The following is a 26,833-nucleotide window of genomic DNA, read 5'->3' as shown; positions in this document are numbered from 1 at the left end:
ACATCTATCAGTCGTCAGTGAGTCTTTTCTTTTTTGAGACGGAATCCCTCTGTCACCAGGCTGGGGTGCAGTGGCGCGATCTCAGCTCACTGCAACCTCTGCCTCCTGGGTTCAAATGATTCTCCTGCCTCAGCCTCCTGAGTAGCTGGGACTACAGGCGTGCACCACCACGCCCAGCTAATTTTTGTATTTTTAATAGAGATGGGGTTTCACCATGTTGGCCAGGATAGTCTCAATCTCTTGGCCTCATGATCCACCTGCCTCGCTTGGCCTCCCAAAGTGCTGGGATTACAAGCGTAAGCCATCGCCCCTGACCTTTTTTTTTTTTTTAGACAGGATCTTGCTCTGTTTCCCAGGCTAGAGTGCAGTGGTGTGATCTCGGCTCACTGCAACCTCCACCTCCTGGGTTCAAGTGATTCTCGTGCCTCAGCTTCCTGAGTAGCTGGGATTACAGACATGCACCACCACATCTGGCTAATTTTTGTATTTTTAGTAGAGATGGAGTTTTGCCATGTTGGCCAGGCTGGTCTTGAACTCCTGTTCTCATGTGATCTGCCCACCTCGGCCTCCCAAAGTGCTGGGATTACAGGGCCCATCCTACCAGTGAATCTTTATGTGAGATACTTTAACTAGATAAGCAAATGTGGTCACCAGACCTCTGAGATGGCCCCAAGGGACCCTCCCCTGCATTCATATCCGGGTGGAGTCTCCTCCCCTTCAACGTGGGCTAGGCCTAGTGACTCGCTGCTAATGAATCAGACAAGTGGGATATCACTTCCAAGGAGGGGTTATAGAAGACTCTGACTCTCTTCCTTGCTCCCACTCTCTCCTGCTTCCTTGTCCTGGTGAAGCCAGCTGCCATTCTGTGAGCTGCCCTGGGGATGGGCCCTGTGGCAGGGACCAACGGTGGCTTTCAGCCATCAGCCAGCACCAAACTGAGGCCCTGAGTCCAAGGAACCACGAGGATCTGAGTCCTGCCAAGAGCCACGTGCTGCTGGGCCTTGAAGTGACAACGCCTTGATGGCAGCCTTGTGCGAGACACTGAACTGAGGTGTCCGGGAAGACAGCAGCTGGGTTGCTGTGAAGTAATCCATACTTGTTATTTATTAGTAAACGTTTGTTCTCCCAAGCAGCTACGTTTTGGGGTACGTTGTTGTGCAGCAACAGCTAACTCATATGCTAAGGTTAATTTTTAAAAATACATTATTAGATCAATCCCATATGATGACAGCTGATGAACAGAGAGAGGGCGGATGAATTCTGACATATGCGAGACCAGGACCAGAGGCTCTCAGAGGAACAGGCCAAAGAGCCCAGGAAAGAGGCCTCCAGATGAGACAAGAGGCAGGAATATACAATCGAGAAAAAAAACTTCCCTGATTTGGGAATGTGCAGAGGGCCCTGAGTACATCAGCCTGTCCTGATACCAAAAGACTCAACCTCTTCACTTTGTCAATCATGACCAGGGCCTAGAGGCATTTCTCAGCTGCAAACTCAATGAGCCTGAAGAATAGGGAAAGCTGCAGGCTCTCTGGCTCTTGCTACCTCCCAGGTGAGCACTGAGGAGGCAGCGTGCTTCAGTGAAAAGGGCAGAGTGAGATGTCGGGAGACCTGGGCTCTTCTTTTGATTCTGTAGCACATGCATTTTAAGTTTTCTGGGGCTCAGTCTTATTTGTAAACTGAGGGAACTCAACTGGATAAAAACTGTATTTTTCAGATATAAAATTCTGTGACCTATGATCTTCGCTAAGTTAACCTCGTCTCAGACATGGCAAGAACCAACACTTTGCTTCAGTTCTGACCATTCTGTCAGTGAGGAATGCTCTTCTGGGGTCCCAGCAGCATCTCGGTCACGTCATGGCATATTCTGCTTCTAACTTTCCTTTCTCACGAGTGGAGTCAGTACCACAGCTGCTGGCCACTTAGGCCTTGTACAGATGATGCTGATGAGGAGGTGTAGGGAGCAGGATACTCTGTATAAGATGGAACTATCTCAGGAAAGAGTTTGAAATAAGGTCCTTCTAACTAAATAAGTGCAAACTGGAGTGCGTGGCGCACATGCAGTCTGAGAAGCCTTCTGTGCACAGCAACATTCCTGACATGCTGACAATCACCTCTGAATCTGGCTGGAGTTTGTTCCTTCTGTTTACTTGATAGGCACAGGCCAGACAGAACACACTAAAAATCAAGATGGAGCACCGCACTCTGCAAATGCACCTCGTCTCAAAAGCACAGATGGGCTTTATGTTCAGAGAGGCAGGCCCTTCTCCATGGAGACTGCTGAACACTCCGCTCAATGCGAACCAGTCTAGAATACGCGGCACAGTGGGAGACTTGGGGAGGGGGAGGCATCACAGTTGGCACCCTGAGATTACGGGAAACCTGAGAAACACCTAGAAATCTGCAAAGGTAGAGGAACTAGTCAGGTGGCTCCAAGGATGGGGATATGTTGTCCAATGATGGGCACAAAAGACTCTTGTGCTTCTGGGTTTCAGCTGCCAGGAGAGGGCAATTCGCCTGGAGAAGCAAGGGAAGCTTTGCAATGTGCTACTCAGTGTTTTAAGGTTTCCTGATATAAGGACAGTGGAATCTTGTAGTACAAGCTGTAACAAAGGCTTGAGTCCAGCACAGGCCAATCATGGGTCTAACCAATAACTAAACACAATAAATGCCCTGTGACTCAGGTTCTCTCAATACAGAGGTCCCTTGTATAACAGTTGGAAACAATTCTGTTGCAAATGTAGAGCCAGTGAAACATTACAATCTGATAAGCTCTCTAGACTGCTGGCTCTTCATTTTCAAATCAGCAAAGACCCTGAGAACCCAAGAAAGCTCTGCATCATGTTCCAAGAAAAGTGTTCAGAAATTACAAAATCAGAGGGTTCATGACCCCAGCAAACTAGCTTGTTTTAGTCCAACATTCATTTTTCATTTGAGGAGGCTGAGGTCAAGAGAGGTCACAAGGTCACACACAAAATCAGAAGATAGGCTAGGACTGGTCCCTGGGTCTGCTAATTGCCTCAAACTGCTGGCAGAAAACTAAGCATATTGGGATCACAGCACAATGTTTCTGAGACTAAAAGGAACATGGATCAGTCAAGACTTCTGATGATTGACACTAACCGTGATTTTCCAGGGGACAGTCAATTTCATTCCCAGTAAGGAAATGTGAGAAAGGAGAATACAGGGATTATGAAAATCTCTTATCTATAAAAACAATCTCATGTTGGAGCCAAAACAGGTATAGAAAATGCCAGAGAAGGTGCTCTGAGGACACGGGGATCCTTCACCAGCTCTGCATCTGAGCACAGAGGCAGGGATGCACATGCTGTGGCAGAGAGAACTGGCCAGGAGACCAGCTGCACGGAGAGAAAGGCAGTGTCTTTAGTAGGAAAATGATACTGCACTGTTCTTGGCCATGCTTGGGTGGCCCCAGCATGATGCCTGGCACTTAGTAGGGGCTCCAAAAATAGGACTTCCCTTCTTTCTTTTTCCTCATGGAACAGGGAAGAATTTTTAATCCTCCTGGCACACATTATAGTCAGGTAAACAAGGCCAGACAGACTTGTGGCAAAAAGCCTGACTTTAAGAGTTAATGCCCTCTGCAGAGCATTCATAACTGCATCCCCCTCCACACGCACACGCAACTAAAACTTGGAGCTAAGCTGTTATCATGGTAACAGAATGGAAGACACTTTAGTCTCCATTTCTATCTCCCTGACTCATGGACACCTGCCAGGTAGCAGATGGCCTGTGTGGACAATTACCTTCATTTTGCTGCAGTGTATTTAAATTAAACAAAGTGGCCTCTTTGCTGCCGATTTTCAGAGGCCCTCTCAGAGAAACAAAAAACAATGATGGGAGAGAGTTGCTGCAAGTCTGAAATTTAGGCAACCGTGAACATACAGAGAACTGGGATATGTAGAGAACAGCCTTTGTCCATTTTCTTCTTCAAGAAAAAGTTTAAAACCCCACATAACTATTTTGAGCTGGTGCTGGTGGTGACTGTGCTAGGAAGATGCAGCTGTCTCATCAAAGTGGACGTGAAACGAGGGAGAGGTGATGGGGCTATCTGATGCTGCACTGTCTGTCCTGCTGTGAGAGTTGGAAATAACTGCCTCACACGACAAGAGCTAAGACTATTGGGAGTTAGGACTGGCAATGGAAGCGCTCAGAGAATGGAGAACGAGGGTGAAGGAGAGAGGCAACCCAATGGCCGTGAGCAAGGAAGCAGGCAATGAATGTGCCTGGACACCTTCCCTGCTTAGCAGAGGCGCCCACCTGCAAGCTTAAGTGCTGCGGAGTCTTTTATTTATTTTTATTTTCTATTTTTTTCAACACCCCTGGTCAGCATGAAAGTGGAGTCTTTTAAAGATGAACTTGGCTTCTAGACACTGGAGAGAGGGGCTAAAGAGTTTTATGAAGTCTCTCTTACCACCGTTAACACACATTTACCTATCATGTGTCTGTTGGAAGGATGAGGCCACCAGAAAGTCTGCCATGGGGTCTCTCTGCAGAGGGGTGACACCTGTTTGTTTCCATATCATGTCAGGAACCTCAGGGCTCATGCATAACCTGTCACTCACTGTGATGGCTGGTGAGGCAAGCTGCGGTAAGACAGGAAGCAGCTATTCTAGGACTGCTGGATGATTTGTGATCACGGTGTTGCCAATGGCAGAAAGTTAGGGTTCTCAATCTTCATGATTCTGTCCCTATTCAAGTTACACTAAATTATATAGAAGACAAAGCTTATGCTAAGAATTAAAGAGTGAGGGCAAGGTGTACAATTATCTTTCTTAGTAGAAGGAAGAAGGTGTATTAAATTTCTGGGACAAAGAATAACCTATTAAAACTCAAGATAAACCTGTAGATAAAAAGAAAATTGGAATGTAAACTTTTAGATAGAGAAACTCATAAATTCCAAGACTAGAATTACCTCCTTTCTGTTTGTTTCTCCCAGTTTGCCTAGCCCTATTTGAAAATGGTATCCCAGTAGTCTTTTTTTTTGAGACAGAGTCTTGCTCTGTCACCCAGGCTGGAGTGCAGTGGCACGATCTCGGCTCACTGCAACCTCCGCCTCCTGGGTTCAAGCGATTCTTGTGCCTCAGCCTCCAGAACAGCTGGGATTACAGGCGCCTGCCACCACACCCCGCTAATTTTTGTATTTTTAGTAGAGATGGGGTTTCGCCATGTTGGCCAGGGTGGTCTCGAACTCCTGACCTCAAGTGATCCACCTGCCTCGGCCTCCTAAAGTGCTGGGATTACAGGCATGAGCCACTGTGCCTGGCCCGTATCCCACTAGTCTTCACTGCAAGATTTCAAAGCCAGTTCTCTGCAAAATGATGAGAGACCTCACCAACCAAGAGAAAAATACCTATACAATGAATGCCGAACACTCAGATAGCATACTAGAAACAGAAACTAGGCTAGGTTCTCAGGAGGATGTGGTCCTTATTCAGACAGCTAAATTAGCAGGAAGCCAGCTGGGACCTATCAGTGGGGTTTTAAAATTCTATGAGTCTAATTTAAATGCTACTTATGGGTAAGCCAAATTTGTGTGGTGAGGTATGGCACCCTTATTCAACAATGACACTCTGCACTTTGTTAAGTCCCTGTTATATGTAACATAGTGGTTAGAGTCCAGGCTTTGCAGTTGGATAAACCTAGTTTGGTTTTTTTTTTTTTTTTTTTGAGATGGGGTCTTGCTATGTTGCCCGGGTTGGTCTTAAACTCCTGGCCTCAAGCAATCCTCCCACATCAGCCTCCCTTGTAGCTGGGATTACAGGCGTGTGCCACTGTGCCCAGCCTAGAGGAACCTAGTTTGGATTCCAGCTGCCATTTACTAGCTGTGTGATCTTCGGCAACTTACCTAACCTCTCTGCACCTAAGGTTCTTCATATGTACAGTGGGGATAACAATATCTACCTCACAGGTTGGTGAGGATGATCGTGAAACACCCCACACACTTGGCTCCACAGAGTGACACCTGTTGTTCTTCTACTTTGAAAGGTGCCAGGGGTAGGGGGCTATGCAGCTGAGGCAATGTCTCCACTCTCAGCAGGCCTATCCCGAGGGAGTCAGGTACGTATGCAACCAGCACACCAAACGGGATGTAACAGGTGCCACAGCAGAGAAACAGAGGAAAAGCAGCCTGGCCTGACGTTATGGAACAGGGTTAAGTTTGGTAGAAGAGGTGGCAGCTGAGAGTATCTCGACGGGTACAACTGCAATGGGCAGAAGAGGCTTGGGAAGGGCAAACCAGGCGGGGGAAAGTGCATGACCGAGGCACTGGGCTGGAGAGGAGGCTGTATTGGGGGTGAGACGGGGCGGTGAAGCTGGAGTGTGGGGAGCAGGGAAGACCTGTAGCAGGAAAGGAGAAGTGTTGGCGGTGAGCAGCCAGAGCTGTAAATGAGCAGCTGCAGAGTTTATTTAATAGGCCACAGATAAGGGCTGGGCACGGTGGGTCACACCTGTAATCCTAACACTTTGGGAGGCTGAGGTGGGTGGATCACCTGCAGTCAGGAGTTCAAGACCAGCCTGGCCAACATGGTGAAACCCCATCTCTACTAAAAATACAAAAATTAGCCAGGCGTGGTGGCACGCGACTGTAATCCCAGCTACTTGGGAGGCTGAGGCAGGAGAATCGCTTGAACCTGGGAGACAGAGGTTGCAGTGAGCTGATATCATGCCATTGCACTCCAGTCTGGGTGACAAGAGTGAAACTCTGTCTCAAAAACTAAAAAATAATAGGCCACAGATAGGAAAACTACACAACCCGTGGAAAATCCAACTCGCCACCATTATTATTTTTTTTGTTTCTTATTTTTTGAGACAAGAGTTTTGCTCTGTCTGGAGTGCACTCAGGCTGGAGTGCAGTGGCAAGATCATGGCTCACCACAGCCTTGACCTCCTGGGCTCAAGTGATCCTCCCACCTCAGCCTCCTGGGTAGCTGACACCATGCCTGGCTAATTACTGTATTTTTTGTAGAGATGAAATTTTGCCATGTTGCCCAGGCTGATTTCAAATGCCTGGGCTCAAGTGATCCATCTGCCTCGGCTTCTCAAAGTGCTGGGATTATAGGCGTGAGCTACCATGCCTGGCCCAACTAACCACCATTAAAAATAAAATATTCTGGCCGGGTGTGGTGGCTTACGCCTGTAATTCTGGCACTTTGGGAGGCTGAGGCGGGCAGATCACTTGAGGTCAGGAGTTCAAGACCAGCCTGACCAACATGGTGAAACCCCATCTCTACTAAAAATACAAAAATTAGCTGGCTGTGGCTGCGGGCGCCTGTAATCCCAGCTACTCGGGAGGCTGAGGCAGGAGAATCACTTGAACTGGGAAACGGAGGCTGTAGAGAGCCAAGATTGTGCCACTGCACTCCACCCTGGGTGACAGAACAAGACTCCATCTCTAAATAAATAAATAAATAAAATGTTCTATTTTTTTCCACCACCAGTTTTGCTTTTTGTTTTGTTGTTGTTTTTTTTTCAACAGACCATGAGCCAAGAATGATTTTTACATTTTTTAATGGTTACATTTTAAATGGTTATATAGTACCTACATAATATCTGGTTTGGCCTGGAAAGCCTGAAATATTTACTGTCTAATCTTTTAAGAAAATGCCTGCTGACTCCTGCTACAGGCAAAGGCAAGAGGAGCCGGTGAAGGTTTCTAAGGAGGGGAGGGATGTGGCCAGTCTGGTCTGTGCTCAGGAATCAAGCTCTGGGCAATGGCACAGAGGGACTGAGAAACAAGAGACAGGAGACAGGGGTTCTATCAATAAAGTGGCTTTTCCAAAACCCGGTGACAGATAATGGAGGCTGGAATGGGGTATAGGAATAGAAAGAGGGAGAGCAACTTTTGGGAGAAAAAATGGACTTGAAGTTGGCAACTGAGAGGGAAGAGCAGGAGGCTGGCGATGGCTGGCAGGGATATGGTGGGTGCTGATAACGGCATCAGCAGAAGCAGGAAATACGTGCAGAGGAGGGATCTGTGGGGGCCCACCCTTCCGATAGCCAAACCTCAGAATAAGGGGTTCTGAGAATGCCGTGGAGGCGCATATTTGTAACACAGGGAAAGGTTCTCTGGACTCAGAGCAGGGCTTCCAATTAACAAGGGGGCAATTTTACCTGCTAGGGGCCTGAGAGTAGAGGCTACTACTGGTGCTTAGCGGGTAAAGTTAAGGATGCTGCTAAACATCCTTAACAGCCTGACCAACATGGAGAAACCCTGTCTCTACTAAAAATACAAAAAAAATTAGCCAGGTGTGGTGGTGCATGCCTGTAATTGCAGCTGCTTGGGAGGCTGAGGCAGGAGAATCACTTGAACCTGGGAGGCGGAGGTTGCGGCGAGCCAAGATCGTGCCATTGCCCTCCAGCCTGGGCAACAAGAGTGAAACTCTGTCTCAAAAAAAAAAAAAAGTTCGAGACCAGCTTGGCCAACATTGGCCAACATAATGAAATCCCATCTCTACCAAAAAAACACATATGTTTTTCTATAACACATACAACAACTACTTGCAAAAAGAGAGTTATCTGGCCCTGAATGTCACTAATGCTGAGAATGAGAAGGATGGCTGAGGGTGACTTAGTCATGAGGTCCTACAGAGGATGGTCTGCCCAGGGCTATTTTCCTGGGTGGTGAGCTGCTGTGGAAAGAAGGGTAGGCAGCCAGCATCCTCAGGTTAGTTAGACCTTCAAAGGGCCCAAGAATAGACTGCCGTATCTTCTGCACACTTGGGATGTCCTGGGGTGGCTACAGATCTGAGAGTCTCCTAGAATCTCTCTTGATTTTCTGAGGTCTGAGCAGGTTAAAAATTGGAGTTGAAATTTCCAATGTGAAAGCAATTAATAGAAAATTGTATATACATTTAAATTAATAATACATAATAATAAAAGTACTGAAGGGTTTATGGTTAGCCATCTGTGCAGAGCTGGTGAGCTGGCATGGATCCTTATTATAATAAAAGTGCCACTTTAGCAAATGACATGACATTTCTCAAAAGAAGATATACAAATGGCCAACAAACGTATGAAAAAATGCTCAACATCACTAACCATCAGGGAAATGCAAATCAAAACCACAATGAGATACCACCTTACCCCTGCAAAAATCGTCATTATTGAAATATCCAAAAACAATATACTTTGGCATGGATGTGGTGAAAAGGGAATGCTTATACACTGCTGGTGGGAAAGTAAATTAGTACAACCACTATGGAAAATAGGATGGAGATTCTTTGAAGAACCAACCAAAGTAGACCTACCATTTGATCCAGCAATCCCACTACTGGGTATCTACCCAAAGGAAAAGAAGCCATTATATGAAAAAGACACACGCACACATATGTTTACTGCAGCCCAGTTCACAACTGCAAAGATATAGAACCAACCTAAGTGCCCATCAACCAATGAGTGAATAAAGAAAACGTGGTAGTATATATACACCATGGAATACTACTCAGCTATAAAAAGGAATGGAATATCTTTTGCAGCAACCTGAATGGACCTGGAGGCTACTTTTCTAAGTGGGGTAGCTCAAGGATGGAAAACCAAATGCTGTGTGTTCTCACTCATAAGTGGGAGCTAAGCTATGAGTATGCAAAAACACACAGAGTGATATAATGGACTATGGAGACTCAGAAGGGAGAGGTTGGGAGGGGGGTGAAGGATAAAAAACTACATATTGGGTACAATGTACACTAGTTGGGTGACGAGTGCACCCAAATGTCAGAATTCACCACTAAATCACTCATCCATGTAACCAAAAACCACTTGTACCCCAAAAGCTGTTGTAATAAAAAAAATATTTAACAAAGTACCACTTGACTGGGCATGGTAGCAACACTTTGGGAGGCTGAGGCAGGCTGATCACTTGAAGAGTTTGAGACTGGGCAGGTGCTGTGGCTCACACCTGTAATCCCAGCACTTTGGGAGGCTGAGGTGGGTGGATCACCTGAGGTCAGGAGTTCGAGACTAGCCTGACCAACGTAGAGAAACCCCGTCTCTACTGAAAATATAAAAAAATTAGCCGGGTGTAGTGGTGCATGCCTGTAATTCCAGTTACTTGGGAGGCTGAGGCAGGAGAATTACTTGAACCTGGGAGGTGGAGGCTGCAGTGAGCCGAGATCGTGCCATTGCACTCCAGCCTGGGCAACAAGAGCGAGACTCTGTCTCCAAAAAAAAAAAAAAAAAAAGAGTTCGAGACCAGCTTGGCCAACATAATGAAATCCCATCTCTACCTCCCCCAAAAAACCAACAAAAATTAGTTGGGTGTGGTGATGCGCACCTGTAGTCCCAGCTACTCAGGAGGCTGAGGCAGGAGAATCGCTGGAACTCAGGAGGTGGAGGTTGCAGTGAGCCAAGATGACACCACTGCACTCCAGCCTGGACACCAGAGTGAGACTCCATCTCAAAAAAAAAAAAAAAAAAAAAAAAAAAAAAGCACCACTTTAGCTGCAGTTAACTTCATTGCCTATAATTTTATAAAATAGCCTTCTACTTTTCTTTTTTTAAACATCAGGGCATCTATATTGCAGCTCCAAATGCATACTGATTAGGAGTAAATGGAGAAGAGTGTAAGAGTCTATGGAACTTGTTATAACATGCATCTTTTAGCTGAAAGTAAGCAGATGTTCTTTTCCATGAAGGACGCTCCAAACCTTAGCATTATCGTTACTATGGAACATCAGAAACAACCTGAGGGTCAGCTATAAAACCTGTTACCCTAGAGACTGGTACAGCTTCATGATTTGACGAAATGCCTCCAGATGCTCTCAGAGTGAAGTTATGGAGACAATCCCATGCTGAGAGAAGATGCTGAGGTGAGGCACAACAGAGAGGAAGAATGCCAGGGAAACCTGTCCTGCTGGAGACATGGTCAAGAATTACGCAAGTGAGCCACAGGAGAAGGGCATCAGGGATGCAACTGATGTTTTCTTAGGATATTTTCTTCTGTCTGGAAAAGTGGTAGGTGGGAGGCTGGCATGAATAAACCCTGGGGAAGAAGTTATTGAAAGAAAACCCAGACAATGAAGTAACGGCCACAGGATTTCAAAGTCAGGAAAGGAGAAATCAGTGAAATAAACCCAACTGGATTTCATTCATTCATTCATTCATTCATTCCTCTATAGGCCAGGACCCAAATAGATCTCTATAGACCCTTCTAGGTTTATAGCCTTTCTCCAGAGTACCAACTGGTACAATGATGAAAGGATCCAAGAACTGTGGAGCTGGAAGTTTACTGATGAGGAAAATGAGGTTTGTAAAGGTTACGTGCTTGTTTAGATGAAAAAGAAATGGGATTTAGCCGGCAAGACTCGATTAGTGAGAAGGGCAGTCCATTCATGTGTAATTCACAGATTTAAGATTTACATCTTTGTTCAGTGGAGTGACATTATTTGACAGGAGGTGGTGCTGAGGGTGTTGGACAGGACAAAGCCCACTTTTCAGAGTTGGGTACACTTTACTACTCTATTGAACATTTTCTTTCCCAAGTTGCTGATAACTTCCTTATTGTCAAATTCATGGGCTTCCTTGTCTTATTGTCTCACTAACTTCCTCCTCCTTGCAACTATCTGGGCTTCCAAGAGAACCGACGGTCCTTCTCCTGCCTCCTTTTTCTTCTTTTTGTCTACTGTGGGTTTTCCCTAAGGCTCACGTTTATGGTTTCAATCCTCATTTTGTGTTGAAGGGTTCCAAGTCTACATTGCTAGCCCTGTTTTCCCATTGAAATTTCAGTTGCGCATGTCCAAATACCTAGCAGGTCTTTTTGCTTGACTGCCTGGCTATGGGACATAATAGCACGTCCAAAATCAGATCAAAGTCCCCTCCTAATCCAGATCATGTCTCTATTTTCACTTGTTCAGTAAATGACACCCATCATTTCCCTAGATTCTTAGGCTCCAAGCCTACAAATCATTTTTTCTTCATCCTTTTCTGTTAATGCTTTGCTGAGATTCAGTCTGTAGTATTCTGGGGGAGGCAGTGTGTCCTAGGAATTCAATATTCTTCCAGTGGAAGAATTTCTCCAGTTGGCTGAGGAGATGTTTTTGGAGGCCCTGAAGGATGGTTTTCATATGCTGTGTGCACTCTGGTCAGGAGAGGAAAAGACAGAAATATAGTACAGGAGGGAAATTTAGGAAGTAGGTAAGGAAATCTCTCAGCCTGACACTGATGAGTGATGAAAAATATTGGGGGGTGTGGCATACACCCCAAAGCTACTTTTCCCTTGTATCCTCGGACTCTTGTTAGGTGCTCAGGGAGTTTTGGGGGAGTGAAATACAAACACCCATCCCCCATCCCCACCACGCAAGACAGGACCATCTGGAAATAAACCTTCTGGGTATGCAAGACTAAGTTCCTGAACATAAAAGAAACCAAAACCACTTTTGTTCAGCTATGATGCTTTCCTAGAAGGATCTTGATGAAAAGAGGGGAAATGAGAACAAAAATAACTCGGGTATTCAAACTTTATCAGGTCCCCAGAGACACAGGTATGCGGCTTCAGTCACGCCACCCTGCCATGACGGGGCGCGGGGGCAATGGTTTAAAGGCATTTTGTTACTGACTAGCTGCTTCACTCATTAGCTTCATGTTCCTGGAATGTGCGATAAAAAGAACAATGTATAGATAATCAATAGCTTATGTTATTATTTTTTTAAAACTTACCTGGCCTGTGACACAACCCTCAGGAGATCCTGAGCACACGTGCCCTGCTTATGTTACTTTAATGTAAGTTCTTGGTAAACAACTTAGGAACTGCCTTTTCATTTTTTTTTTTAACCCACTGTAACTGCTGCTAATCAGAATGTATATTCAGGGCAATTTGAATCTTTCCTCCTGGGGGGCCATCTTCAAGCTTTGGGCTCAAATAGACTTATACTTAACCATAAAGAAAAACCATAGCTGGGAGCGGTGGCTCATGGCTGTAATCCCAGCACTTTGGGAGGTCGAGGCAGGCAGGTCACCTGAGGTCAGGAGTTTGAGACCAGCCTGGCCAACATGGCAAAACCCCATCTCTACTAAAAATACAAAGATTAGCTGGGCGTGGTGGCGTGCGCCTGTAATCCCAGCTACTTGGTAGGCTGAGGCAGGAGAGTCACTTGAACCCGGGAGGCAGAGGTTGCAGTGAGCTGAGATCATGCCATTGTACTCCAGACTAGGCAAGAAGAGTGAAACTCCGTTTCAAAAAAAAAAAAGAAAAGAAAAGAAAAACTAAACCTATTTTTAGTATTATAGTGATATTTCCTCTTTTTGGAAAAAAAATAACAACAAACTGCCAGGTCCCTACGGTGAGTACAGGTGCCAAGACCGATGAATACACCCTGCCAACTCTTGCGAGGCCATGTGTGGGAGGGAGCCAGCAGTAGCAGACAGTCTATGCACATATCCTGGGACCGCGACCCAGAATAAAGGTTTGTGGGAGAGTCCTACGTATAGCACAGCGATCCTCATTTACCAACAGACATCTGTACCGTTTGCCAACTTAGGAGGGCCGCAGTGGTGCCTGAGGCCCGGGATACCACTGACCCGGCTTGTGTTTCTGCATTTAGGGTATCATGTCAACCATGAAATAACTTTCAGACTATTTGATGGTGGTATTTGTGTATGATTTCTCTTTTTATCCTCCAAAAGGCCAGGCTCACTGTCTTGAACATATATAGTAAAACACTGCTAAATAAATAAATGAATGGCAATCCTTTGCCTTTTGGGAAGTAGACTCAGGCTTCTATTTCGGAAGATTAAGAGCCAGGGAGCCCAGAAGATTGCAGAAGCATGTGAATCTGAATCGCTTCCCAGTGAGACTGTATCCAAAGGCTAAGAAGGGAACGTGACCCATGAGGCATGCTAACATCAAGGGGTTCACCAACAATCTCTTTAATGGCCAAAGAGGAGGTTTCTTTTTCTTGTTGCATAGGTTTGTTTTTTTGAAAGTACTTTCTCTTAAACTTACAAAGTTAGTATTCATGAGGTTTATGTGAGCCCTTGAGGGTCGACCATTGCTAACTAAACATTAAGTGCCCTTCCTTTGAGGTATATTTGGTAGAGCTGTGATCAGAAAGGGGGGCTTCCTGGAGCCAGGCCAAACCATGCTCTCTTTGGTATAGCTGTAGGTGGGTATTTGTCTGGGTCTTGGAAATCAGTTAGGGCATGATGGCAAGATCCCACGTGATAGCCAAACTCACTGAAGTAAAAGGAAAGGTCCCAAGTGTGGCAAAGTTCTCTTAGCCAATTCCCCAAGATTCCACTAATCACATTATTTTCAGAGTGCCAGGTATATTATCCTTTGGCCCACTGCCCCACTACCTAAGCTGGGCCAAGGCCACCCTGAAGGAGCTTCCTATCCTTACATAACTTTTACTGTCTAAAGTTACAGTCTTTAAGCCTGATCGTCATTATATAAAATGTTCTATTAAACGTATATAAAGTCTGTCTTTAAGCCAGATGATCATTATTAGATAATTAACTTCTAATAGGAGAGATCAGATAAATGTTGGAGGAAACAAATCCTTCATGAATAAACAGAACCCCTTTCCTTGGATAGCTCAGTGAATGTGGTATTAGAGATCCAGCAGTGAAATTTTATGGTGCACTGAGTCACTGGGAAAAATGGAACCCTAAAATGTTCCTAGAATGAACTTGTACATCTGAACTGTTTCCAGACTAGCATTGGGATATTGTTTGATTGAGACCAGAGTGGCCCATAGCTCAAATGCACCAATGGTCATAAACACCATTGCCAGTAGGGACCTAATCAGTCTGTGGTGACCCTAGTGTCCCTCTGTAACATGCTGATGAATCCTACAACCATATTTCTGACTGTAAGCACTGGGCTTTTACTGAGCAATATTTAAAATATTTTCATACGATGCAAATAACTATAGATATCCTGCATTTTATAGATTATTATCTTTAAAAGATAAGGTGATTTTTATGCCATGTATCAGTGTATTTTCTTTAGACAGAAATAACAATATTAATAATAATAATACTAATCAGCTTGGTGTTTGTACTGTTTTGGTAACAAAATTTTTTCAGATTCCTTTTTAAAAAAATTATTTTCATTATTTGCTTTCTTGGGAAATCAGACACCTTTTTTTTTAATACTTTAAGTTCTAGGGTACATGTGCACAACGTGCAGGTTTGTTACATATGTATACATCTGCCATGTTGGTGTGCTGCACCCATTAACTCGTCATTTACATTAGGTGTATCTCCTAATGCTATCCCTCCCCCCTCCCCCCACCCCACGACAGGCCCCGGTGTGTGATGTTCCCCTTCCTGTGTCCAAGTGTTCTCATTGTTCAATTCCCACCTATGAGTGAGAACATGTGGTGTTTGGTTTTTTGTTCTTGCGATAGTTTGCTGAGAATGATGGTTTCCAGCTTCATCCATGTCCCTACAAAGGACACACACTCATCCTTTTTTATGGCTGCATAGTATTCCATCGTGTATATGTGCCACATTTTCTTAATCCAGTCTATCATTGTTGGTTCCAAGTCTTTGGACATTTGGGTTGGTTCTAAGTCTTTGCTATTGTGAATACTGCCACAACACACATACGTGTGCATGTGTCTTTATAGCACCATGATTTATAATCCTTTGGGTATATACCCAGTAATGGGATTGCTGGGTCAAATGGTATTTCTAGTTATAGATCCTTGAGGAATTGCCACACTGTCTTCCACAATGGTTGAACTAGTTTACAGTCCCACCAACAGTGTAAAAGTGTTCCTATTTCTCCACATCCTCTCCAGCACCTGTTGTTTCCTGACTTTTTAATGATCACCATTCTAACTGGTGTGAGATGGTATCTCATTGTGGTTTTGATTTGCATTTCTCTGATGGCCAGTGATGATGAGCATTTTTTCATGTGTCTGTTGGCTGCATAAATGTCTTCTTTAGAGAAGTGTCTGTTCAGATCCTTTGCCCACTTTTTGATGGGTTTTTTTTTTCTTGTAAATTTGTTTGAGTTCTTTGTAGATTCTGGATATTAGCCCTTTGTCAGATAAGTAGATTGCAAAAATTTTCTCCCATTCTGTAGGTTGCCTGTTCACTCTGATGGTAGTTTTTTTTGTTTGTTTTTTTTTGGAGACGGAGTCTCGCTCTGTCGGCTGGAGTGCGGAGTGCAGTGGTGCGATCTCGGCTCACTGTAAGCTCCGTCTCCTGGGCTCACGTCATTCTCCTGCCTCAGCCTCCTGAGTAGCTGGTACTACAGGCGCACCACCACGCCCGGCTAATTTTTTGTATTTTTAGTAGAGACAGGGTTTCACCGTGTTAGCCAGGATGGTCTCGATCTCCTGACCTCGTGATTCACCTGCCTTGGCCTCCCAAAGTGCTGGGATTACAGGCGTGAGCCACCATGCCCGGCCCAGATTCTTTTTGATAAAGGATATTTCTCAGTGGATCTCCTGAATGGATCTATCTGGGAGTGCCTTGAGCAAAATCACTGCTATAGGTACGTGAACTAGTTATGTCCCTTATAATTAATACAATTATTAATTCATACAGAGTATAAGTCAAAATCTTATAAAATTGGTTAATATTGGTTATCATTCAGCAAATATTTATCGAGTATCTACTGTATGGCAGGCTGGGCTACAGGCGAGGGATATAATAGTGAAAAAGGCAGACATGGTCCTTTAATCGCTGTCTGATGATGATCATAGGCCTAACTGACCCGCACTCAACTGATGCGACCTAATTCCTGAGCCTGTTAAACTGCAGGGTAAATCACGGGCTGAACAGTCACTCAGTGAAGTCTTATCTGAAATAGCCAGGCAGTTTGCCCCTCATTATAGCCCTTAGATCTGAGAAAACAGAAGGGAAAGAGGGGGAAAGAGAGAGAGGAAAGACAGAAGAATGTCAGTGGAGGTACTGATGCCACGCAAAGCACCACAAAAGTGGCTGAGGCTGAAGGCAGAATCACAGCACCCAAGCTTTTAAAGTAACAGTTATTGCCCATTTCTCTCAAGTTTCCCAAATGCCAAAGTAACCCTGTGATACTATGATATAATCAATACATATTTGGTCTCCATCCCAGGTTCCTGGCATAAGAGCTTCTTTTTTTTTTTTGAGACAGTCTCACTCCGTTGCTCAGGCTGGAGTACAGTGGCGTGATCTTGGCTCACTGCAACATCCGCCTCCCAGGTTCAAGCGATTCTCCTGCCTCAGCCTCCCGAGTAGCTGGGACTACAGGTGCATGCTACCATGCCCGGCTAATTTTTGTATTTTTAATAGAGATGGGGTTTCACTATGTTGGCCAGGCTGGACCAGAGTTTCTAAAACCCGTGGAATCGCCAGAGTGATATGCGTGTCTTTTGCATGCTAATGAGATGACCGGGCTTCGGGAATCTTGGATAGCTTCAGGATGGGGACTGTTTGCCAGAAAGACCACGGCATTATTAGAGGGTTGAAAGTTTCAGCCCCTTCCACCAGGCCTTGGGGAGGGAAGAGGGGCTGAAGATTGAGTTAATCACCAATGGCCAATGAATGAATCAATCATGCATACATAATGGAACCTCCATAAAGACCCTAACTGAGGGGTTCAGAGAGCTTCCGGTTGGTGAGCATGTCTATATGCCAGGAGGTGGTATATACCCCAACTCCATGGGGACTGAAGCTCCTGGACCCTTCTGGAACTTGCCCTATGTACATCGTCACCTTGGATGGTCACCTGTGCCCTTATAATAACCTTTAAAATCACTAGTAATAGTGAGTAAAGTGCTTCTCAGAGTTTCATGAACCATTACAGCAAATTATTGAGCCTGAGGAAGGGGTTGTGGGAGCCCTGATTTGTAGCCAAGCTGGACAGAAGTGTGGGTAATCTGAAGAACCACTACTTGTGATTGGTGTCTGAAGTGTGAGGCACTCCTGTGGGACACAGCCCTTAACCTGTGGGCTCTGCCCTAACTCCAGGTAGTGTCAGAATTGAATTAAATCGTAGGACACCCAGATGGTGTCTGCAGAGAACTGAATTTTTTGGTGTAAGAAACCTACACATTTGGTGTCAGAGTCTTATCTGGGTAGAAAGAGATCCTGGTAGTAGTAAGCAGTAAATCCCTAAGCGGAGTGAAGCAAGAAGGTGGACGCTATCAAAAGTTCTCTATAATGGATTTACAGAGCCAGTTTTGGGAAGCACATCTAATAAACTCTTCATTTTAAAAGTGTTTTACAATTCTTTTCTTTTTAAAATTTTGGCCGGGCGTGATGGCTCACGCCTGTAATCCCAGCACTTTGGGAGGCCAATGCAGGTGGATCAACTGAGGTCAGGAGTCCGAGACCAGTCTGGACAACATGGCAAAACCCCATCTCTACTAAAAATACAAAAATTAGCCCAGTGTGGGCGCCTGTAATACTAGCTACTCGGGAGGCTAAGGCAAGAGAATCACCTGAACCCAGGAGGCGGAGGTTGCAGTGAGCCAAGGTTGCACCACTGTACTCCAGCCTGGGTGACACAGCAAGACTCTGTCTCAGAAAAAAGAAAAAAATTTTCCCTACCTGCAAGCTAACAAGTTATACAATTATTTCCTTACCCATTTAGGGTAAGACATTTTGATGGGAAAGAAATTAAACTACACCAGCCAGAACCTGGAAGGAAGGAAGGAAGGAAGGAAGGAAGGAAGGAAGGAAGGAAGGAAGGAAGGAAGGGTGGTTGGGTTAGGGTTATATCATAGTTCTGTGTTAAATACGCCTATGTTTTGGCCTGTCACTCAATAATGGTGGGGATTAAACAGAAGCTAGTTCTAAAGCTTTATAGTCTCTTCAGTTGTACATCTGAAAAACATTGAATTACGTAAAGTCATTCAGTCCAAATTTGAGCCTCAGAGCTGAACTTAGATGGGTCCAGTTTAAACCTGTGAAGTGGACAGAAGGATATTTCTATCTAAGTCAACAGAGCAGCACTTCTTACCTCATACCATGGTGGGGAAAGCTGAGGAAAAAACAAATTGTACCAATTCACGCTATGGACAGTCCTATAAGACTGTAAGGACTTGGACATGAGCTCAGGCCCCTGGCCATGGAGAACTCCCAAGATATACCTACAGTGGCTCATTAGAGGCAGGCTTCAGCAGTCTAGGTTCTCATTTTGCCAACTTCAAGGGGATGGTGATCTCACACAGAATGAAAGGTCACTGAAACGGACACGTTATTTAATCCCCTGTCTGCTCAAGGCTAGCTTTAAATTGACCTGAGAACTAATATCACAGCAGTGGCAATTCCTGTTTCTTGGAATACATGGTAATCCATAAAAATTTTAAAAATTAAATGTCTACTGGAAGCTCTACTGCTACGACTAAGACCAATATCCACAATGCCTGCCCTCTTCTGAAAGAGTTTTCAGGTGAGGTGTCGGGTGTTTCCAGTCTGTGCTCACTTGGAGCTGGCACACGCAGAGAGAAATCAGGAGATGCTGTTAGTCTGGGCAGACTGCTGGAAGTAGGTTTGCAGCAAGTAGCTGCAGCTGCAAAGTGCATCTCTGGGGTATGGAGGGCTGAAGAGAAGGAGGGGACACTAGTGGCCAGCAATAACAGGTGAAGTGACACCCTGGATCATCAGGAAGGGAATACTTCATAACAAGGGGATGAGACCATCAAGAGCTGGAAGGATAAGTAGTCTCCTTCCTCTCCCTCCAACAGTCTCACTCGTTTGTCTACTTGGGGGAGGTATTTCCAACATCTGCTTCTCTGGGACTTCTGGACAAACTGGAGGATTAGACTTCCCAGCCCCCTTGAGGTGAAGTGTGGTCATGTGATTTGCTCTGGCCAATGAAATGGAGAGGAAGTGATGCGTGTCACTTCCTGGAAGAAGCATGTAATGGCTGGGCTTGATTTGCATCCTGTTCGGCTTTGCCCATGTAAATGTACCTACTGATGCAGAAATGCCAGAGATAGAAGCAATAAACTCTGTGTGAATGAAGAAACAAGCAAAACCAAACCTAGGAAAAACCAAAACAAGTGCACTTTGGTTCCACGAAAGCCATCAGATTTCTGGGTTGTCGGCCACTCTTGATGCCATGCGCCATCTTCTTTCCCCCTGACAGTCTGTCTCGTCCGTACCCTCTTCTCACCTCCTCCCCTCACTACTGATCTCTTCTTTCCTTTCCTCTCGCCTTTACTCTATGGTCCCATTGCTCTCCTAGCTAGAAATTATAAGTATAATGTTTTATATTCCTAACCGAAAACATGTATACATTTGTGTTTTTTTAAAAAATGGGTAGGCTGGGTGTGGTGGCTCACGCCTGTAATCCCAGCACTTTGGGAGGCTGAGGCAGGCAGATCATGAGGTCAGGTGTTCGAGACCAGCCTGGCCAACATGGCAAAACCCCATCTCTACCAAAAATACAAAAATTAGCTGGGCGTGGTGGTGCGTGACTGTAGTCCCAGCTACTCAGGAGGCTGAGGCAGGAGAATTACTTGAACTTGGGAGGCGGAGGTTGCAGTGAGCCGAGATCATGCCACTGTACTCTGGCCTGGGAGACAGAGCAAGACACCGTCTCAAAAAAAAAAAAAAGGCAAATTTTAAAAATTAAACGTTTAGTATTTCTCTCCCAAAGGATAAAAAAGCTCCAAGGTAAATGAAAACTCAGCTTCAGCTTAAAAAATGTATGCTTTGAAACCTTACTATGTTATATAAACATATGGTGCTAACATCGTGGATAAGCCTGCAATTGACTTTCTTGTGTGGGTCAGTGGCTATCAGGATAAACAGAAACAAACATAAACCTCCCCCAAACACCATGCAATAGCCACACAGCTCAGAAAAACCCGAGCTCCGTCAGGAGTAGGTTCTGAACAGGAAATCACTGCAAGTGGAGTCAGTGTCTCAGTCGTCGTCAGTAATTTTGTTAAGGAGGCTGGCACAGCCCCAGCATCCAGAAGCCTAGTCGAGACTGCAGGACATCTATAGTTAGCAAAAGAAGTCCTCATTTTCATGCACATTCATTCATGACATGAGGTCACCCCAGCACCCTGAAAGTTGTTTCAAGCAATTAAAATCACTCCAGACACACAACAACAGAGAATGAAAGAGCAGGAAAATGCAATGGTAGCCTGGCTAATCATGCACACTTCAATGCGCACAACAGATGGGTACTTACAAGCTCTGGTTTTAAGTAAGAACATGCTCTACTGGGTAAACATGCCTTGAACTTTTAGGCCATTTTACAACACCATGGGGAGAACTGCTGGGGGTTTTACACATAAAACCCTCTTCAGAGATGATGTGTGGGGAGAAGAGGAGAAACATTTATATGAGGAAAGGAAGAACGTGCAAAGGAGCGAGAGTCCGGCGGGAAATTCCGAAGTTCACTTACTGCCTGCTTTTGCTCTTCCTCCTGGAGTGTTGAAGATGAAAAAAAAAGGCAGAGGAAAAAAGGAGAAAAATTAATGCCCATCACCACAAACATTGGGAAGAAATGATAGAAAAATCAGGCAAACCAGGCCAGGCCCACAGGTGCTGAGATCAAAGGCCCCGTCCCCCACAGGAGCATCAGAGGACGAAGCAAGCAGCAGGCCTCGGCCCGGCGAGTGATTCAATGCTAACTCCTAGAGCTAGAAGGAAAGAACCTTAGAAACCACCTCGCCAACATTCTTACTATAGATCAAACAGGCCTAGAGGGCCTGACCTGCCTAAGGTTCACATAGCTATTTAGGGGAATCTGAAAGAGGAAGTGCAACCATGACTTGAAATTCTAATAATAATTCTATATTCATCATTCACGATATTCACATGTGTTTAGGTACATTTATCGAGGCAAGTGGTTCTCGATGCATGGAACACAGACCAGCAGCATCGGCATCACCTGGGAACTTGTCAGAGATGTAAACTTTGTGCCTCACCCTATCCCCACCAAACCGAAGCTCTAGGGGTGGGCCACAGCAATGCGTTCAATCTTGTCTCTGATTCTGGTGCATACAAGTCTGAGACCCACTGCTCTCATCACTTCCCAACTAGCAATTCTGCCCACTACAGGTTCTTTTCTTATTTGGTCCCCTCTCCACACTAAACATGTTGGAACTGTACCCCCGTCTACTTGCTTTCAGGCACAGTCTTTTTTTTTTTTTTTTTTTTCAGTGAGTCCCATACATACCCACTTCCCCCAGTAAACTGGAAACTGTTTGGAGACCCTGAAAGGTCATTCAAAAAATAATTCTTGACCTCAGTTTTTCATTAATTCAATACAGGTTTATTTAGTACCTCTTATGCAGAAAGCACTGGAAACAAAGAAATGGTCTCTGTCATCTAAATCTATCTATCTATCTGTCTGTCTGTCTGTCTGTCTGTCTATCTGTCGACAGAGTTTCGCTCTTGTTGCCCAGGATGGAGTGCAATGGTGCGATATGGGCTCACTGCAACCTCCACCTCTGGAGTAGCTGGGATTACAGGCATGTGTCACCATGCCCGGCTAATTTTGTATTTTTAGTAGAGATGGGGTTTCACCATGTTGGTCAGGCTGGTCTCTAACTCCTGACCTCAGGTGATCCGCCTACCTTGGCCTCCCAAAGTGTTGGGATTACAGGTGTGAGCCACTGCACCTGGCCGGTCTCTGTCTTTTAGAACCTTATGGTGATGGAACACAGAGCAGGCACTTGCTGGCTATTAGCTGACTGCCCAAATGAATGCACTATCAGACACTGCAGGAAAAAGGATAAAGAGAACACTTTCAAGTTTCTCTTTCTTCAGTTCTTTGCTACTCATCTACTCTGTCTTTTAATGGGTCTCTTCCACTTCCTCCTTCTGTGCCTCACCATGGGTCACTGTGGTCAGGGAGACTCAGCTCTTTGGCCTAGTATGTAAATCTAAAAGCTGTGCAATGGTTCTATTTAAATTGGACCAATCCGTGCAGCCAGTCTTTACTGAACATGTACGTGCCTAGGAAGTCTTAGGAATGGGTAAGTGCTCCTGTTCCCACACAGTCTACAGACCTGGGTGCAATGGTGAGAAAGACCTCAGTAAAGCAAAGGAATTACAAAAGGGAGAGGGTGAGTAAACACTTGGAGAACATAATTTTTATTACTGCAAGGGACAGACAGGGACTAGAAATAAATGGGCACCGAGAAATCTCTTAAGGAGACTCCCAACTCAGCACAGGAAGGTGCTCTTCACAATCAAAGCCAGATGCTGGATGCCTGACCAAAGCCAAACTCACAGGAGCCTAGGCACAGAGCGCTGAACACTGGCTCTGGCAGCGGGAAGGAATTAGAGCGCTTCTGCTTTTGCACCTGCTTTGCAGTTAGGAAGCAAGCTCTCTTCCTTGCCAGACTTCCCTTTGGGGCAGAACACTTTTCTTATATTCTTGAGGCAAGGCAAACAGTCATAGGACAGTTATTAAACAATTATAAAATGTGTTTTCATTGCTGGCACTGTGTTGAAGTGGAAAGTGCGATGGTTGGGGAGGGATGGGGCAATCCTAACAGGCTGAAATTGTATCCGAGGTCAGAAGATCAGTATGTAATTTCTTAGAACTGTTTCTAAGACATCTCCCTACTTCCACAGTTTTTTCCAGGTTTGGTATTAAAGAGAACACTGCTGTGGCTCAACAGAATAGGGAAATTCAGAAAGCAATGTTTCATACTTGGACATCTGGTGATTGCAATTTAAGTTTGTCAGAAGAGAAACCATAATTTGCAGTAGATATATCAGGTTAGGCTGGGGACAGTGGGCAGGGCAGCGCTTCCAGGACTTACAGGCCTTCCATGTGGCCTGGTACTGGGGAGAGAGTGGACTTTGGCAAAGTGTTATTTAGGATAGTGTTGTATAATTTAAACTCACAAAACTTATTCAGATAAAGCCCTTAAGGCTCTGTCAACACAGTAAACAGGTCAGATCCCAGGTCTGAGAACCTCTGTGTTATCAACTAGTCAGGTGGGGTCACTAAATATTGACTGAAGACAAGGGACAGAGCCAACGTGATTTAAAAGGGGGTAATACCTTAATTATAAAGTGTAAACTTAGAACTGCTTATGTCACCTAAAAACATGTGAGTCTCTTCCACATGAATGAGGTCCGGCAAGGTGGCCAAAGCAATGACATAGCCACTGTAGTCATTTACATAAAAATTTACACTCAAATTAGATAAGCATTTGCAAATGAGGTTGAAATTCAAAACTGCAGAATTCATCTGGTAAATGTAAATGAGTTTCTTTTTCTCTTCTTTTTTTTTTTTTTTTTTTTTGAGATGGAGTCTCACTGTGTCGCCCAGGCTGGAGTGCAATGGCGCGATCTCGGCTCACTGTGACCTCCGCCTCCTGGGTTCAAGTGATTCCCCTGCCTCAGCCTCCTGAGTACCTGGGATTATAGGCATGCACCACCACATCTGGCTAATTTTTGTATTTTTAGTAGAGGTGGGATTTCACCATATTGGCCAGGCTGGTCTTGACCTCAGGTGATCCACCTGCCTCGGCCTCCCAAAGTGTCGGGATTACAGGCATGAGCCACCACGCCTGGCCTGGTTAAATGAGTTTCAAAAGCAATATCAGACAAATGGAAAATGAAGTAGAACATGGATTAGAAACACCAACACATAAACACTTCTAGATTAAATAGGAAGTTTTTTTGAGGTCAGTAATTAATTAATACTCATTAATCAGGTAAAAAGTATAACGGAAAGATATGTAGAGAAACATGAATGCCTGAGTGTCAGTCTACATTATGTCATTAAAAAGAATAAAGGGTGGCTCATGCCTGTAATCCCAGCACTTCGGGAGGCCAAGGTGGGTGGATCACCTGAGCTCAGGAGCTCGAGACCAGCCTGGCCAACATGGTGAAACCTGTCTACTAAAAATACAAAAATCAGCTGGTTGTGGTGGCGGGTGCCTGTAATCCCAACTACTCAGGAGACTGAGGCAGGAGGCAGGAGACTCACTTGAATCCGGGAGGCAGAGGTTGCAGGGAGCCAAGATTGTGCCACTGCACCCCAGCCTGGGCAACAGAGTGAGACTCCATCTCAGACAAAAAAACAAAAAACAAAGAAGGAGGGTCCTTGATACTCCTTGATTGATCAGGGATTGAGTCTAGTCACCACGATATGCCAAATAACTAATGTGACACTTAGGAACTCAATAGATTTTTGTTAAAGAAACAAAAAAAATTAATTTTAACCCTGCTTTATTCCAAAAAAGGATTAAGATTTTTGTTGAATGAATTAACAGTGATGTCACTTCTTATGTATGCTTCTTTAAATTATCATTTCAGATAGAAGATAAAGTACATAATAGTTTCCTGAAGCAGTAGAATGAAAGAACTCTCTGTGGCATGAAAATTTACTGTGTGATGTATTTTAATTTATGAGTATCCCAGACCATGTGGCTTGATTGTCCATCTGACTAACTGCTTCCAACTATTTTATGAGAGAATTAAATGCTAGCATACTGAACATCAATAAAAGCAGACAACCCCTTTTAAATTAAAATTAGGATTTTCTTTTCTTTTTTTTTTTTTTCTTGCTCTGTTGCCCAGGCTGGGGTGCAGTGGTGTGATCTCAGCTCACTGCAACTTCCGCCTCCTGGGTTCAAGCGATTCTCCTGTCTCAGCCTCCCAAGTAGCTGGGATTACAGGTGCGCACCACCACGCTCGGGTAACTTTTGTGTTTTTGGTAGAGATGGGACTTCACCACTTTGGCCAGGCTGGTCTCAAACTCCTGACCTCAGGTGATCCACCCACCTTGGCCTTCCAAAGTGCTGGGATTGCAGGTGTGAGCCACTGTACCTGGCCTAAAATTAGGATTCTAAAGGGTACTTTTATGGGTTGATGAATATATATTTCTAATAGTAGGAAAACACTGAAATTTTAACAGAAGTCAGTAATTCCTGTGTATGACCTTTTAGGCATGCATATAATACAAAAATTAAGATTACGTGGTAATTCTTTTAGGCAGCTGGACACTAAAGGCATGAGATTTTCGACTGTGAATTCTAGCCAATGGATAGAAAGACAACATTCCTAGATTTGTGTTTGCGAATTCTTCCTCCCAGTCTGAACAGCCTTAGCCTGTCAGATGGGTAAATGATATTTAAGAACCTGGCAGGGGATCCTACAGGGGCAGCAGTGTCCTGCTTATTTTACTGAAATTACCGCTGCAAATATAAAGAAACTCGGGGTTTGGGAGTAGAGTTGCGGGCATTAGCTCGTTCTGCTTAGCCCTTGAATACAAGCATCAGCGGTACACCAGAAGGCCACAGTGGCATGCATGGGGCTTGGGGTCAGTAGTTCTGGGGATCACTAAGACAATCCAACTGAAAGGCAATGGTACAAGGTTACTTAGGGGAGATACACTCTGGCTTCCCTTCAGTTTACATAAACCTCTTGCCTTTTACGAGAATCACACTGGGGCACTGGGACTTTCCCATCTATGCTTGGGTAATATTTGAGAACATCTTTCTGAAAAGGGAGATGTGACACAGGGAAGAGGTGAGTGGATCCCCTATTTTTTTTTTTTTTTTTTGAGACTGAGTCTTACTCTGTGACCCTGGCTGGAGTGCAGTGGTGCAATCTCTGCTCACTGCAGCCTCCACCTCCTGGGTTTAAGCGATCCTCCCACCTCAGCCTCCCGAGTAGCTGGGATTACAGGCACGTGCCACCGTGCCCGGCTAATTTTTGTGTTCTTAGTAGAGATGGGGTTTTGCCATGTCAGCCAGGCTGAACTCCTGGCCTCAAGTGATCCACCCACCTTGGCCTCCCAAAGTGCTGGTATTACAGGTGTTAGCCACTGCGCCCGACTGGATACCCTATTATCTCCCATCCCACAGGTGTACCAACTCCATGGCAGCAGGGCTTTTAAAGCCCCACGAGGCTGCAGATGTTACACAGGCCATGTATGTTTAAGTAC

At 44.9% G+C, this 26,833-nt stretch overlaps 1 protein-coding gene and 1 long non-coding RNA gene across 20 annotated transcripts in view; one reads left to right on the top strand and one right to left on the bottom strand.

Annotated features, from left to right (window-relative positions):
- Positions 1-26,833, bottom strand: part of DTNB (dystrobrevin beta) — a 296,213-nt gene that overhangs the window by 21,459 nt on the left and 247,921 nt on the right. For 7 of the 13 annotated variants that reach the window (XR_002004731.4, XM_004028946.5, XM_004028944.5 and 4 more), the window contains one exon: positions 21,320-21,340. The exons of the other annotated variants lie outside the window; for them this stretch is intronic. Coding sequence is in view for 6 of the 7 variants with exons in the window: in XM_004028946.5 (XP_004028995.1) it covers positions 21,320-21,340 (21 nt within the window). In the remaining variant the exon portion in view is untranslated. The remainder of the gene's footprint in view (positions 1-21,319; positions 21,341-26,833) is intronic. 13 annotated transcript variants of the gene reach the window in all.
- The window catches only part of LOC109025762 (uncharacterized), a 100,162-nt gene continuing 96,082 nt past the window's right edge, over positions 22,754-26,833 (top strand). For 2 of the 7 annotated variants that reach the window (XR_010130037.1, XR_010130036.1), the window contains exon 1: positions 22,759-22,988. This is a non-coding gene — a long non-coding RNA (uncharacterized lncRNA). Of the gene's footprint in view, positions 22,989-26,833 lie in introns of all 7 variants that reach the window. The other 5 variants (XR_010130039.1, XR_010130038.1, XR_010130040.1 and 2 more) reach the window with 5 other exon arrangements.

Source organism: Gorilla gorilla, chromosome 12, assembly GCF_029281585.2.
Source record: "Gorilla gorilla gorilla isolate KB3781 chromosome 12, NHGRI_mGorGor1-v2.1_pri, whole genome shotgun sequence".
Lineage (NCBI taxonomy): Eukaryota > Metazoa > Chordata > Mammalia > Primates > Hominidae > Gorilla > Gorilla gorilla.
Note: the sequence above shows the minus strand (reverse complement) of the source record. Positions and strands in the feature narration are given on the sequence as shown.